Source organism: Dasypus novemcinctus, chromosome 14, assembly GCF_030445035.2.
Source record: "Dasypus novemcinctus isolate mDasNov1 chromosome 14, mDasNov1.1.hap2, whole genome shotgun sequence".
NCBI lineage: Eukaryota > Metazoa > Chordata > Mammalia > Cingulata > Dasypodidae > Dasypus > Dasypus novemcinctus.
In genome coordinates this window covers 28,342,376-28,356,673 of record NC_080686.1, presented here as the reverse complement: position 1 = coordinate 28,356,673, position 14,298 = coordinate 28,342,376, and the positions used below count along the sequence as shown (strand labels likewise).

Genomic DNA, 14,298 nt, shown 5'->3' with positions numbered 1-14,298 from the left:
CAAAAAGACAAGCAGACGTGGAAAGAACTCACAGCGAATGGACACAAAGAGCAGACAGCGAGCAGGGGGAGGGAAATTTAAAAATTAAAAAAAAAAAAGTTTAAAGTTTGCCCCAACACAGTAGAGATCTTGAAAACCGTTGGTGTTCTGGTCCTGAAATATTGGCTGGAACCACTGTGTTGTGCTGTGGGGTTCTGCTTACTTAAGGTCATGGGCAGAGAACCCCCGGGTGAGGCCACTGTCACCATGTCTACCTGGAGGCAAAGCCTTTAACTGAGGACTTGGGAGATAAGAAAGAAGGGGAATACACTGAACTAAAAGTGATTGGACAGGATAGCAGCAAGCTTCACTTCAAGGTGAAAATGACAACATATCTCAAGAAACTCTCAAAGACAGGGAGTTCCAAGGAATCCACTCAGGTTTCTCTTTGAAGGTCAGAGAATTGCTGATAATCAATGGAGGAAGAAATTGTGATTGTAGTGTATCAGGAACAAACAGTTTAGATATTCTTTAATGTTTTTTCTCTTCCCTTAGTCCTTTTTTATTTTTAAAAACAGTTCTTTTTTCTTAAAAGATTTATTTATTTCTCTTCCTTTTGTCCCCATTGTCTGCTCTCTGTGTCCATCCACTGTGTGTTCTTGTGTCTGCTTGCCTTCTTGTCTTTTGGCACTGGGAAGCTGAGTTGCTTTTTTTGTTATTGCATCATCTTGCTGTGTCAGCTCTCCATGTGTGTGGCGCCTCTCCTGGGTGGGCTGTGCTTTTTTTGCGCTGGGCAGCTCTCCTTGTGGGGTGCACTCCTTGTGTTTGGGGCTTTCCTAGCAGGGGACACCCCTGCTTGGCATGGCACTCCATGCGTGTGGCAGCACTGCACGTGGGCCAGCGCACCACATGGGCCAGGAGGCCCTGGGTTTGAACCCTGGACCTCCTACATGGTAGGCAGATGCTCTATCAATTGAACCACATCCACTTTCCCCTAACTTCAATTTGGATACTAATAATTACTTTCTGGGGTTTTGTGAGAAGTAATGTGATAATATAGGAGACCGTGCTCAGCATAATGACAAGCATACAGAAGCTGCTCAATAAATTTACTAGGTGTTGTCAAAGCAATTAGGGTTTCAAAGACGAATTGGGCACTTCCTGCACTAAAGGGGAGCTTACCCTCTAGTTAAGACAAAATCCACAAGACGACAGTGGAGAGTATATTTCTCTTAATAGAGAACACACAAATAGAAAAATACCCACAGAGGAGGTAGAACGTTTTAAGCAACATAAAAAAGATGTCATGGAAAGATAATAAATGCCCTTAAAGACTTTCACTGATTTACTGGATCATTTGATAAACAATCTCATCTTCAGTAGAGGTTCTGCAATTCTTTCAAAGGCCTTGCCAATGGGTAGTCATCGCAAATAAGTAGAAAGATGGGTGCCCTGAGCGCAGAGCCAAATCAGCAGCAGGGGAGTGCTTGTTTGCCCTCAGGTCGCAGGGGCTGGAGAGCTTTAGAAACAATGAGTTGGTAGGGCGTGCAGACTCTCTTCTTCCTTTGCCATCGCAGTCTCATCCTTTCTTTCTCATTTTCTCCTGTGCATACCTTCACTTCTCAGTCTCGGTGTCCTCCCGGCCCCGACCTCCCATTCACTCCCGAATTCTTGGCCCCCCATCCGCCCCTCTGGCCGAGGATAGCCCGGGCCGCACCTGCAGGGGAGCGCAGAGCCCGGCCCCGCCGAGGGAAAGGCGGTGACGTAGCGGGGAGGACCCGGCTCGCTGACGTCAGTGCCGCAGCGGTCCCGAGCGGACCCCAAGAATGGCAATTCAAGGAGGGGAAAACGGCGGCGATCCCGCGGCAGAGCGACCGCTCCGCGACTGCAGCGTGCTTTGGGTTTCTGGGGTCGGGGGGCTCGAGTCACGCCTTTCTCGCGGACCGGCTCCACCCCCTGCGCGCTCCAACGCCAGAGCTCAGCCGGGTGGGGAACGTTCCCCAAACGGTGCGGGCCTCCCGCGCACGCGCCCTGGGGGGAGGAGCGGGGAGGGGCTGGGGCGTTGCGGGGTGAGGTTGGCGCGGGAGGAAGGTGAGTCGCGGGAGCGGACTGTGAAAGGACCGCCAGGGTGCGGACCAGGCGCCTCAGCCCCTCGGCGCGGGCACGGCTCTCCGCGCGCGCTGCGGCGGCGGCGCGGGGCACGGGGTCTGCGGCGCGGCGTCGTGACGTCACGGTGGCGGCGGCCGTGGTTGGCGCAGGGTCCGCGGCTGCAAAGTGTGAATTACGCCGGGCTCGCGCCGGCGGCGGAGTGAAGTCAGGCTCGGGGGAGGGGAGGGGCAAGGCTCCGGCGGCGGCGGCGGCGGCGGCGGCGGCCCGAGCTGCTGGCTGGTCCCGAGCCCCGCGCGCCCTGGCTCTCGCCACTCCCTGCAGCCGTCTTCTCTTGCACCGCTTTGCTCCGTGCTTGCTCTGCCGCCCCCTGGGCCCGTTCCTCCCGGGCCAGGAGCCCCGGGCCAGCGGGGTCCCCTCCGACTTTGCCTGAGCTGCCCCCGCCTGCACCCGCGTCCCTCTCGCCTGGGGCCGGCCGCGCGCGGCTCCCCGTAACTGTCGCGGAGGCTGCCTCGGCGCCTTCCCGCCGGCGGCCCGGGGCGGAGGGTGGGCAGGAGAGGCGTGAGCGCGACTTCTCGGCCCGGGGTCGGCGTCCGCCCGGCCCCCGCCTCGGCCCGGCGCCCCCGAGCCGCGGTCCCCTCGGAGCGCAGGGGCCGGCGGCCGCGGGCGGGCGGGCGCCGCGCGGGGCCGGGCGGGGTGTTCAATGGAAGTATGCTACCAGCTGCCGGTGCTGCCCCTCGACAGGCCGGTCCCGCAGCACGTCCTCAGCCGCCGAGGGGCCATCAGCTTCAGCTCCAGCTCCGCGCTCTTCGGCTGCCCCAATCCCCGGCAGCTGTCGCAGGTAATCGCCGTCGCCGGGGGCCCCCACCTGGGGGCGCCGCTCTTTTGTTTCCCTCTGCCCACCGGCCGCACCTCCGCGACACCCTCAGCCGTTGCCGCGCACCCCGGACCCAGCGTTGTCCATTGTTAGCGGATTCCTGGGCTGCTCCCTGTCGAGTCCAGACCCTTTTCTTTCATCTTCGCGCCTGTCCGCCCCCAGCCCTCCGGCCTCTTCAGACCCCGCTCTTGGGTGGGCTCCGGCCAGTCAGACCCTCCGCAGGCTCTTCACGGATGACTTTGTGATCCTCCCTTTCCCATTATCCCTGGTCTCGACGTCGGGCCCCTCTTAGTTGTGGCCCTGGGCACACCTGCCCTTCGCCCCCACCCCCACCCCCGGCGCCCCTTGGCCGCGTGGGCGCCTCGCCCCCAGCCCCTGCGCGCGCCGCGGTGCCCGGGTGGTCCTGCAGTTCCCTGGACAATAGGCCGAGATGCCCCGCAGCTGCCTTCTTCCCGATCCCTTCCTCTCTGTGGGATGGATGGGCCTTAAGTGCTATCAGAGAAACAAGTACAGGAGTGTTTCCCTGAAGCTTCAGTTTCTGCAAAGTTGTTAGCCAGGAATCAGTTTTGTTTTTAATTTGATAAGGAGATTTTAGGAGAGAAACTACTAATGAGCACTCACCGGAAGTCTGTGTTTTAATACCAGTTGCTTCTGAGAATTTCTGGCTTTTGCTGTGGGGACGCTATTGGCCCAAACTACTCGTCCGGCCGATTTTGATGGCCAATTTTAAGATGGGAAGGCAAAAAGAATTTTATTGTTTACATCTGAACTGAGTGTCCTTACTTTCTGCTTCCAGAATGTTATTTATGTGCTCATTTTTAAAAATATAAATGTATTTTTTCTTATTGTTTGATATTTTTATCGGAGTATGTTTTCTCCAGTTACATCATAAGCATCGTTAACGGCAGGATCTGTGTTTTAAAATTTTTTTTTTACAGGTTGTGTGGGCAGTACCGGGTAGAGGTTTTGATTATAATAGGCGCCCATTAAATATCTGTCATTTGTTTCTTTGTCCAACTTGTTTGTAGAATGACCAAGAGCCTATATTTGGGTTTCTCTCTGAATCCTTAATCCTTTTTGTTTAATATCAGACGTCTTTCTTCATAGCATGCTAATGAGGTCAGAGCTGGCTCAGAAAAATACTGTAATGTTAAATGACAACTTAAGTAGTATAACAATTTAATTTATTTTGATCCGCATTTTTAGTTTCCAAAATTGATGTTTAAGAAGTATGAATACACTGCTGGAAAATGGTAGTAATCAAAGATTTTTAGTGGTAGTAACCTTTTTCATGTCTACGTATCATTTTACTTTCTCAGATCAGCAGGTGCATGACTAATACCCATTTCTAGTTCAGTATAAATAAGAGAGGCAATCACTGATCATTTATGAAATTATAAAATACCAATAAAGCTGCTTTGCTCCCTGAGGAGAAAATGAATGAGAAGGGAGATTCCAGGGGAATTAAAACAAGGTTGGTGTCAAGGGTTTTTACCTGATGTGTTAATTAATCCTCAGCGACCAATTTTAAGCCCTACTCCTTGACTCATTTTCTAGTCTTCAATTTAAATGGGTAATGGAATTTAAAAAGTACCATTGTGGCAGATAAAGCAAATACAGAGTTACACCATAGTTTGCTAACACTTAAGACTTAAAAAAAAATTTCTCAACCCCAAAGTGAAGTAGATAGGAACTTGTGAAAATTTAGACAGAAATTTTCCGGAATTAACACCTTTTTCTAATTAATTTTGCTCAACATTAAGCTGATGGTGAACTTGCCATGATGCCCAGTGGGGCGTATTTATCTTTGTCAAGACTTTGAGTATCATTTAATAATAAGGTATATATTGGTACTGATTTCTTTAGGCCTAGATGGCAATTTGTAATGGAAAAAAAGGAAGTAGGAATTTTTGGAATCATATTCAGTGCTCTTTAAAATAAATATTTGGTTAAATCAAAAGTTTTCTTTACCTTTGACAATTTAGTTCCTAAGTCTAAAGTTACAGAAGCTATGGTTGTTTTGTAGTCTCTTTTAAAAAGGCGTAAAAGTAGTCTTTTTTTTTGAAGGCATTAAATAGAAGTTGTTTTTATTAGACTTTTTGTATTTTAGAGAATGTTCAAAGCTAGCAGACATCTCAGTTAATTTCACACTGGTATTCGAACCTAGCTTATAGTAGGTACTCAGTAAATACTTGTTGAATGAGTGAATAGATAATGAAATTGCCTCTATCCGAACATCATTTTTAAATATGAAAACAATGTAAGGACTTTCATCAAGGTATAGCCACAGCTCGTTTATCCAAAACTAACTTTGGAACTTTTAATGGCAGACTGTAACAGATCCGGGAAGTAAGCAATAAAGCTTCTGGGCAAACAAAATTGATTTGGAAACCCTCTCAAAGCCTGTATGTTTTAGGCAAAATTCTGACAAACTTGTTTTCCAAGTAGCGGCTCATATAATGGGGGAGGGGAGGCAGCTGGAGTCAGGTTCACACTGGTAGCTGCAGAGGCCAACAGCCACACACTGAAAGCCAGGGATCAGAAAGAAAAACCCTTCAAAGGAAATTACTTTAGAAAAAGCACCCTGGGAACATTGGTTTAGGGGCTTGGATGTTGCGCAACACCGTAATTATTAGTCAAAATAATGTTTGATAAGGAATGTTTTTAAAAGTTGAAAGATCTGTCTTTTAATTTCCAAGACAGTTTGTGTCCGTGCTTAAGTGGACAAGCTCAGGTTATCTAGTAAATTTGTTTATGTGGAATATTAGCTCTCCCAAGAATGCATTAACGTTAGAAAAAAAAAAGTTGAGGCCATATACCACTATTTCACATGGCTAATATATTTGATAATAAGGATAATGGAAGAAGCCTATTTTTCCCATTTTTCGATATCTGTTATTGATAGCTGAGTGTGAAGATTTATAGTCTCAGTTCTTATATGGAAAAAAAACTGTGAAAGCAGAGATTACCCATCTTGTTCGCTGTCCCCTCGGTGCTCTGCAGGTAGGTGTCCTTGAACATGGACGTCCACTTTTGTCTGTCCTGTACACTGTCGGTGCATAGTGCATTGATGAGCACATTCAAGCACTGTGCTCGAGATGATTTCAGCCAGGTTTTCTGTGGACTGGAAACAAATCTTATTTGGGTTAGAGATTTGAGGTTTAATTTTAAAAATCTATTAGAAATCTATGATAAGTGTTATTATTGAACACATTATTTGGAATCTAATAGGTAAACCATATGTTTTCGATACCGTAATATGCTAAACATGATGCCTAGTTCAGCCCCTATGCTTTTTCTTTTTTCTTTTTTTGACTATTCCACAAATATTTATTAATAACTTTCTGTGAGTGAGACACCTTGTGTTAGGTGCTGAGAAGCAAAGATGGATATTATTATTAAATGTAAAGAATTTGTACTTTAAAGAAATCACATGTAACCCTGCCAACCTAATCTACTTTTCCTTAGTATACATTACTTTCTTTATACATATTTTCAACTGTAGCCAAAGTCTATATATGCTCGTCATTAACACAGTGTTTCATTTGTATATGACAAATTATTGAAGCCCTTTATATGCTAGAACCATTCAGAGCACATAAAAGTTGATTTCTCCTTCGAGAAGCTTACAGGCTTGTGAGAAAAATGGTTTGATTGTATATGGTATAATTGCTATATTGGAGTTACCAAGGTGTAATGAGAGTGCAAGGTTGGAATACTTAAATTTCTTGGATAAATCAGAGAAAGCCTCGTGGTAGTTGAGGTTAGTGTACAATGGGACAGGTGTGATTGAAGGACATAATTTTTACTAAATAGCTAAGTATGACTAGGGGCTGCCATAGTGGACAGAGCAGATGTAGATCATCATAATTAATGATCATTTTTAGTGATCACATTGCTCTATCAGTAGCATATTCTCCAAATGTTGAACATTGGTGTTACTTCCAGGTTTTTTCTGTTGTACGTAAAGCTTCATTTAATACTTTTGGGCAGTTTGATTAAGTCCTTAGAATAGAATCACTGGGTTGGATCAAAAGGTAAGAACTTTTTTTTTTTCCTTTTGGCTTTCCCGAAAGGCTCTATCTTTTTATAATGCTAAGATAAATGATATATCTCTTCCATATCCAATCATACATTATTGAAATTATTTTATATAAACTTTTTGCTACTTTAGTAAAGGCAGTGGGGTACCTTAAGTTTGTTTTAACTTAAAATAAGCAAGGTGTACACTTCCTGAGGTGTTTTGGTGTATTTGCATTTCCCCTTTTGTGAAATGTCTTTTGGCTCTCCTGTGCTTATTTATTAGGGTTCTTATATATTGAGTATCAGGTTGTAAATTTGCATTATTCCAAATAGTTGCCTTTTCACAAATCTATCCAGAAACTGGTATAGGGGACACTGTAGGCAATCACTGGGATCCCTCAAGGGAAGTGTTTCTATTCCAGAGACGCTCCTCCCTGCCTATTCCCAAAATGCTTGTTTTAGTGGGACCTTGATTTCATTTCTCTGTTTTCAGAAATGCTTCATACTTTGATTTAAATTTAATGATACCATGTTTTGGCTTTTATTTCTAAACTAATATATATTTATATTTCAAATATATGCTCAAACTCAATATAAACTTATAGTATATTTGGAGTGAAGTTCTGATTGAATTGTTGGGTTTCAGATGCTAGTTTACAGGCTGTTTTCAGAAACATGTTTAGATTAGTCTCTGATTTGAGAGGTTTTACTGCTCAAATTTTGCTGCATGCTTAGAGTACTATTTCTTATATATACTGTCTACTCAGGACTTCTTTTTAAAACACGACTGTCCTGTGAAGTAAAATATGAAGCCCCTGAGAGGAGTAAAGACTATCAGGGAGCTCACTTAGGATAAAAAGAAGGAGCAGAGCCATCTGTTCTTTTAGAGGCAATTTGATGAGATAACTTCTGGGTAAGTTTTAATTCCCTCAGCAGCTTTAGACAGTTGGGTTCTCTTCTGGGGTTAGATATATGGACAAGTTTGGGAAGAGTTGAAAAGAGGAAAGTGGATAAAGCTTAGTTTAATTCACATTTTTCTCTACAATCATTAATAATCACTTTTTGATCTAAAGAAACCTAATAAATTTAGATGGGAAAGAAGTCTCATTGTAGGCAGATCTTCTTAAGCAGTTTAATTTTTTTCTTATTGCATTAAAGACTGTGGTACATATAACATATAATGGTATATGTGTACATATAACCATTAAAAAATGTGTATCACATTTTTAACATGGTTATATGTGAGTTTATATAAAATATATTTCTAATGTTGTTAGAAGTTTCTTGACTAAAGTTTTTTTTTTTCAGATTGGGTATTTTTTAATTCCCTATGGTCCCTGCCAGAAAACCTCAACCGTTAATTTTTTTCTTTTCTTTTTAATTAGAGAAATTGTGGGTTTATACAAAAATCATGCTTAAATTCCCATATGCCACCCAATTATTAACACCTTGCATTAGTGTGGTTTATTTATTCCAATTCATGAAAGAACATTTTTATAATTGTACTATTTACTATGTAGTTGATCATTTATAATAGGGTTCACTGTGTTGCACAATTCTGTTTTTTTTTAAAATTTTTATTCTAGTAACATATCTAATTCAGTGCTATTAATTACATTCACAGTGTTTTGCTACCATTACCACTATCCTTTACCAAAACTTTACAATTAACCCAAATAGAAACTGTACAATTTAAGCATTAATTTCCCATTCCCTACCCCCACCCTGGCCTTTGGTAACCTATTTCTAAATTCTTACTTTATGAGCTTATGTTAATTAAGTCATATCTGTGTGATCATCTGCTATTTGTCCTTTTGTGTCTGGCATATTTGACTCAGCATGATGTCTTCAAGGTTCATCCATGTCACATGAATCAGAATTTCTTTTCTTTTTATGGCTGAGTAATATTTCATTGTATGCATATATCATATTTTATTTATCCATTCATCTATTGGGTTTCTTCCATCTTTTGGCAATTGTGACTAATGCCATCATGACCTGTGGTGTGCACATCTGTTCAAATCCCTGCTTGCAAATCTTTTGGGCATATACCTAGAAGTAGATTGCTGGGTTTTATGGTAGGTAATTCTATACCTAACTTTCAGAGGAGCCACCAAGCTGTCTTCCATAGCGGATGCACCATTTTACATTCCCACCAACAGTGAATGTTTCTGTTTCTCCACATCCTCTACAGCCCTTCTAATTTTCTTCAACATTTCATTTTGAATCTTCTAATTTGAAAACAATTTAAAACTTTTTTATTCTGGTTATGAATTGCTCAAATTTTATGGTTAATTTGAGTTAAGGGAAAATTAAGGATTTTATTCTCTTCCATATTTAAATGACTTCTTCTTACCTAGAAGTAATATTGGCTTTGCTGATTTTTATAGTGTTACCAAATATGCCTTTCAAAATGTTATTCACAAGTAAGTCTTAGTTTTTGCATATTTGCGTTCAGGTGTAAGTATCATTCTGATCAGTTTAAGAGGAAGGGGGAAAAATTAGGTTTGCAGATGAACTTTCTAAAAGGCTTGAAGTGCTTTATTTTGGTTGCTGGCAGTTTCCCTTCCTGAGGTACCTGTGCCTTGATTTTATGGTTGACATCAGAAGCATCTCCTGCTTATAATTTTGAGTGGGAATTTTGGATTGCTGCTCCATGCTGCCACCTGCTGGTAGGGCTGACTCTTTGCTTTTTTGAAAATGAGGACTGGAGGGTTTAGGAGAGAACAAAGGCGGGCAGGGCAGAATTTGGGAAAGTAACTTGTTATAATTATTTCTATTTTTTAATTATCTCCTGCATGCCAGATACTATAATTCATGTTTTTAATCTTTACAAAAACTCTATGAGATAAGTGGTATTACTGCCTTTTTGCTTAGGAGTACCCTGAATTTAGAGACATTAAATCACCTGCCTGAGACATCACACCAACCTAGTGAGTTCAAGTGGGTTCAAGCCTAAACTAAGCCTGTCCCATTCCAACATCCTCACTTTTAATCTGACTTGCCTCATCAGTGAAGGTAAGTGGACTGGAGTTAAGATATTTAGGTTTATGGGCTATAGATTTTGTTGGTTCTTAGGTAAAATGTGGGTAAGGGAAAGTATTTGATTATTTGAGGTGACAGCCTTCACTTTGGTCTTTTCAAATCACAGCTGGAGTATTTTGTTCTAGAAGCCACATTCTAGGAGAATATAACAAAACTAAACCACCCTTTGAAGTCAGTGACCAGGATGGTAAGCGGATTTGGAAACCACATTGTTTGATAAATGACTGAAGAAATTGGATATTTAGTCTAGAGAAAAGAAGGCTCAGGATTTAGACCAGGATGTGTGGGGATGGGGACAAGAGAGAGGTTGGCGAGAGACGATAGATGGTTGCTGTCTTCCAGTATTCGAAGGAGTACCTTCCATGTGAGTGAGAGGAAGGAGAAGAGAATTGGTAGAGATTTTGATTGGCTGTGTGTCTTGAATGCTGTACCTCTGTCCTGCTTTGTCAGGCACTAGGAATTAAATGGTTTTTCTCCTATTTGTAGGAGAAGGTGGAAAGGTAAAGTTGTTACTTGTCCAACGTAACACAACTGGGTAATGCACATGGATTAAATTCTGGGTCATTTACTACTTAGGAAAAGGATGTTACCTTACAGGGTAGAAAAAGGACCAGTAGGTAGGAACAATACAGAAATAGGAAGGGAGATCTCATGTTTAACCGCACTAGTAATTAAAGAAATGCTTCTAAAGACTATGATACTGGCTTTTGCCTGCTAAATTGGCCGAATTTTTTTTTAATGGCTAGAGGTTCTCATTTATAAAAGCCTAGTAGGATTATAAATTGTTACAAGTTTTCTGAAAAGTAATTTGGCAATTGAATCAAGAAATCAATGGTTTTTTGCTCAATAATTTATTTGGAAGTCTATCCTGAGGAAATAATTAGAAATGTGAATAAATACTAATATTGAAGGGTGTTCATCTGTCCTGTATTATTGTGAAAAATTCAAAACAATTTACAAAAAATAAATTATAGTGTTTCTTATTACTGAATACATTGTTTCTTTTTTCTGTATTCTGTAACCACTAAAATGCTTTGAGGAATTTGAAATATATATAGTAACATAATTCATAATATTTCTTATTTCTATATTATATAACCACTAACCTGGCTTGAAAAATTTGAAGAATATTCATGGGATAATGCTTACAAAATAATTGTGTGAAAAAAAGCCCAGAGTATCTACAGATTATCCTCATGTCGTTTAAAAGTAAATCATAATGTATATACATATTTACATACCTTCCATGCCTGAAAAGGAAAAAAAAAAAAAAGGAGTAGCCGTATTCTAAAACGCCAATAGTAGCTACCTCTGGATGGTGGAATGCCAGTAATTAAAATTTTTTTATTTGTAATTTTCTGTAATTTTACCAATATTCTATTATCACAACCTCCTTTTTAACAAAAATAGTTTAGGAAGAAAAAGTCAACTGTGTTTGGGCCTAGATGTCTAACAGAGCTGTCCAGCTTAGAAAGTGGGCTGCCTGATGAGATAATAACCCCAGACTCACGGGTTGGAGACAGTGGTTTAAAAGATACTTGGATAAGGGTATTGTCAAAGGAATTGCCTCTTCTGGTTCCTTCCAACTTTGTGATTTTGTAATTCTTTGGCTAACTCATTTGTATGCATGACAGCTATATTTGTATAACTCTGATAATTAAAAAGTAGTTTTCACTTTCCATGGGAGATGTTGGGAAGTAAAATCTAGTTATTGTTTTGAAGAAGAGCTGTTTGATGGCAGCTGGTGAAGAGATCTTGAAGGAATGGAGATAGAAATTAGAAGGTAGGTCTTAAATACTGATTCAATTTGGGAGATAAAAAATATTCTACTTTTTTAGTGTAGGAGGATAGGTAGCTTATAAAGCTAGTAACAAAAATGAAAATATGAAGAAGAGACAGGTTTTTATCTTTTCTTTGTCCTGGAGGTGGGGGAAATATAGAAAATAAGTTGACTTTCAATATGGTATGTTCAAGAGCCCAGAGACCATCGAGGTGGGATGGCCGTATCTCATGAGGAAGGTTAGGACTCATGACAGATTCTGACCTTTTCTATAGGCTTTTCAATAGACTTTTGCAAATATATCTCAAAAATTTGAAAAACAAGCAAAAACAATGTATCTTCTCACATCTAGAACTTTTCTTCTGAGTTTCAATATTTGTAAGTGATGTAACTTCTGGTGTATCATTTAAATCACACTTTAAAAAAAATGCATCCTGGGGAATCTTAATGAGGTGATGTCCCCCATCATCCATTTTTTAAAAATATATGAATAAACTCTTTCTGTCAGAAAACTGAAAGAAGTCTGTTCCTTCTTGAATGCTTATTTCCATTTAATGTCTCTACATGTTAATATTCTAATGTATTCATTTATGCTTGAAAGCATTTTATCAGTTACCTTATACTTTTCTGCAAAAAAAGTAAATTCATTCACAGATTTAGTAAATGGAAATAAAAAGTGCTTTATTTTATCAATGTCACTTATTTTTCTGTGTTCTATGCATAAAGCAACAAAGTGATCCATAATCAAAATTGTTTTTAATGCTTTGTCAGGTAACAACCAGATTTGATTCTCCTTACATTTTCTTGGAAGCAAGAATTAGCAGCCCCTTGACTTGCAAAAGGTTTTGGTACCCAGTGTTTGGAGTAATTAACTTCCTCAACAGTAATACTTTGAACTGTCCTTTTGGCTCCCCAGGTTTTAGACTCCAAGACAGTGCTCCACTCTAAGTTTTCGGAAGTGTGAGAGTTAGGGTTTTCTTGTATGGAGAAGCACGAGGGTGATTGCGAATGGGGAGATGGGCTAAAAGGAAACTGACATGTCTTATCTGCAGAACAGTTTTAGAAAACTGTACGTGTGGAATTTAAGGACCTAGAAATCAATGGCCTTAATTCTCTATGCTCATGTACCTGAGGAATAGGTGTAACTCAGTTTGTAGACCTTTGGTTTGCTATAGTCTACCTTGTAATTATCTTATTGCTTTGTGTTACCGTTATAGGTGCAAGAAATAAGACCTTATACGTCTATCAATTTTTTTCCTTTATTGTTCCTGGTCCTAGGTCTCCATATTTCATAATTGTAGACCTTCTTTGGGCATGGAATCAGAGTATTAGTGCTTGAAAGAGACCTTAAATTAATTCATCCGCAACATTTTAAACATTTGGCAGCTGAGGCTCAAAAAGAGTAGTTTTCCCAGATCACACATTTAGAAAGTAAAATTAGGATTTTAAACTTAGTTGTTCCAATCTTTAATCTGTTGTTTTTTCTCATGATACTCCCTGCTTCTTTACAAAGGGGTTGATCTGTAGGATTTCTTTAAATAGCTTTCTTTCATGAACTAGCTTTGTTCCTTTGAGTGGCAGGTCTTTAATACATTTAAGCATCTGTTTATAGACCAGTTATTATTTGCAAAGGTTAGAGAGCAAACATTTATTTCTGAAAAGATGAGTTACTTCTAATTAAACTATAATCATAGAGAAGGCAAAACCAGTGTTGAAGGTGTAATGGGCCAATTGGGAAAATAAGACCTGTCAAAATGTGATTATATGCTAATTTATAGGAATGGCCTTTTATAAAGAAAGACCTTTCTCATTTGCACTTTAAAAATAACTTAAGGAACGCCTTTGTGGCCCAAGCAGTTACAGTCCTGTTTACCATGTGGAGGACAGAGTTCAATCCCCCGGGACCTCCTGAAAAAAAAAAAAAAGAAAAAAAAAAGGTGTCCCAGACCTGCACTATGAGTGAAGTGATGCACCAAAAGACAATGACACAATCAGATAGAAAAAAGGTTAACTTAAGAATGAAGCCTTTTTCACCTTGGGAATTAAAGAGTTAATTCCTAATATAGAAAGAACCACTCAATTTACCATGTATGGAATGATGGGTGGTGGGCTTTTGGGTAAATTTTTTACTTTCATTTTACTTTTTGTTTGAATTTTTCATAGTGAACATGTATTTTAAGAAAAGCAATAACTATCCCAAATAACGATATGAAAAGATTTTTTAAAAAGGGAAATATAAATCAAATCTGTAAAAAAAGACTACTCAATGGAAAACAAGCAAAAGGCTCAAGCAGTTCTAAGAAGGCTATCAACTATAGGAAAACGTGTTCACCTTCACTAGTAATAAAGGAAATGCAAAGAAAAGGTTTTTTTTTTTTTTGGTGGGGGAAAGGGGTGCTTTTGTATAGGCAGACACTGACAAGACCCAAAGTTGGCAGGGTTTGGGAAAATGAATATTCTGTGTGGAGGTAGGAGTATCATCTGATTT

At 40.5% G+C, this 14,298-nt stretch overlaps 1 protein-coding gene across 1 annotated transcript in view; it reads left to right on the top strand.

Moving 5' to 3' along the window:
* Positions 1-2,706: 2,706 nt before the first annotated feature.
* The window catches only part of PDE7A (phosphodiesterase 7A), a 105,226-nt gene continuing 93,634 nt past the window's right edge, over positions 2,707-14,298 (top strand). Inside the window, exon 1 of the mRNA XM_058275579.2 lies at positions 2,707-2,926. Coding sequence (XP_058131562.1) covers positions 2,789-2,926 — 138 coding nt within the window. The 5' untranslated portion in view covers positions 2,707-2,788. The remainder of the gene's footprint in view (positions 2,927-14,298) is intronic.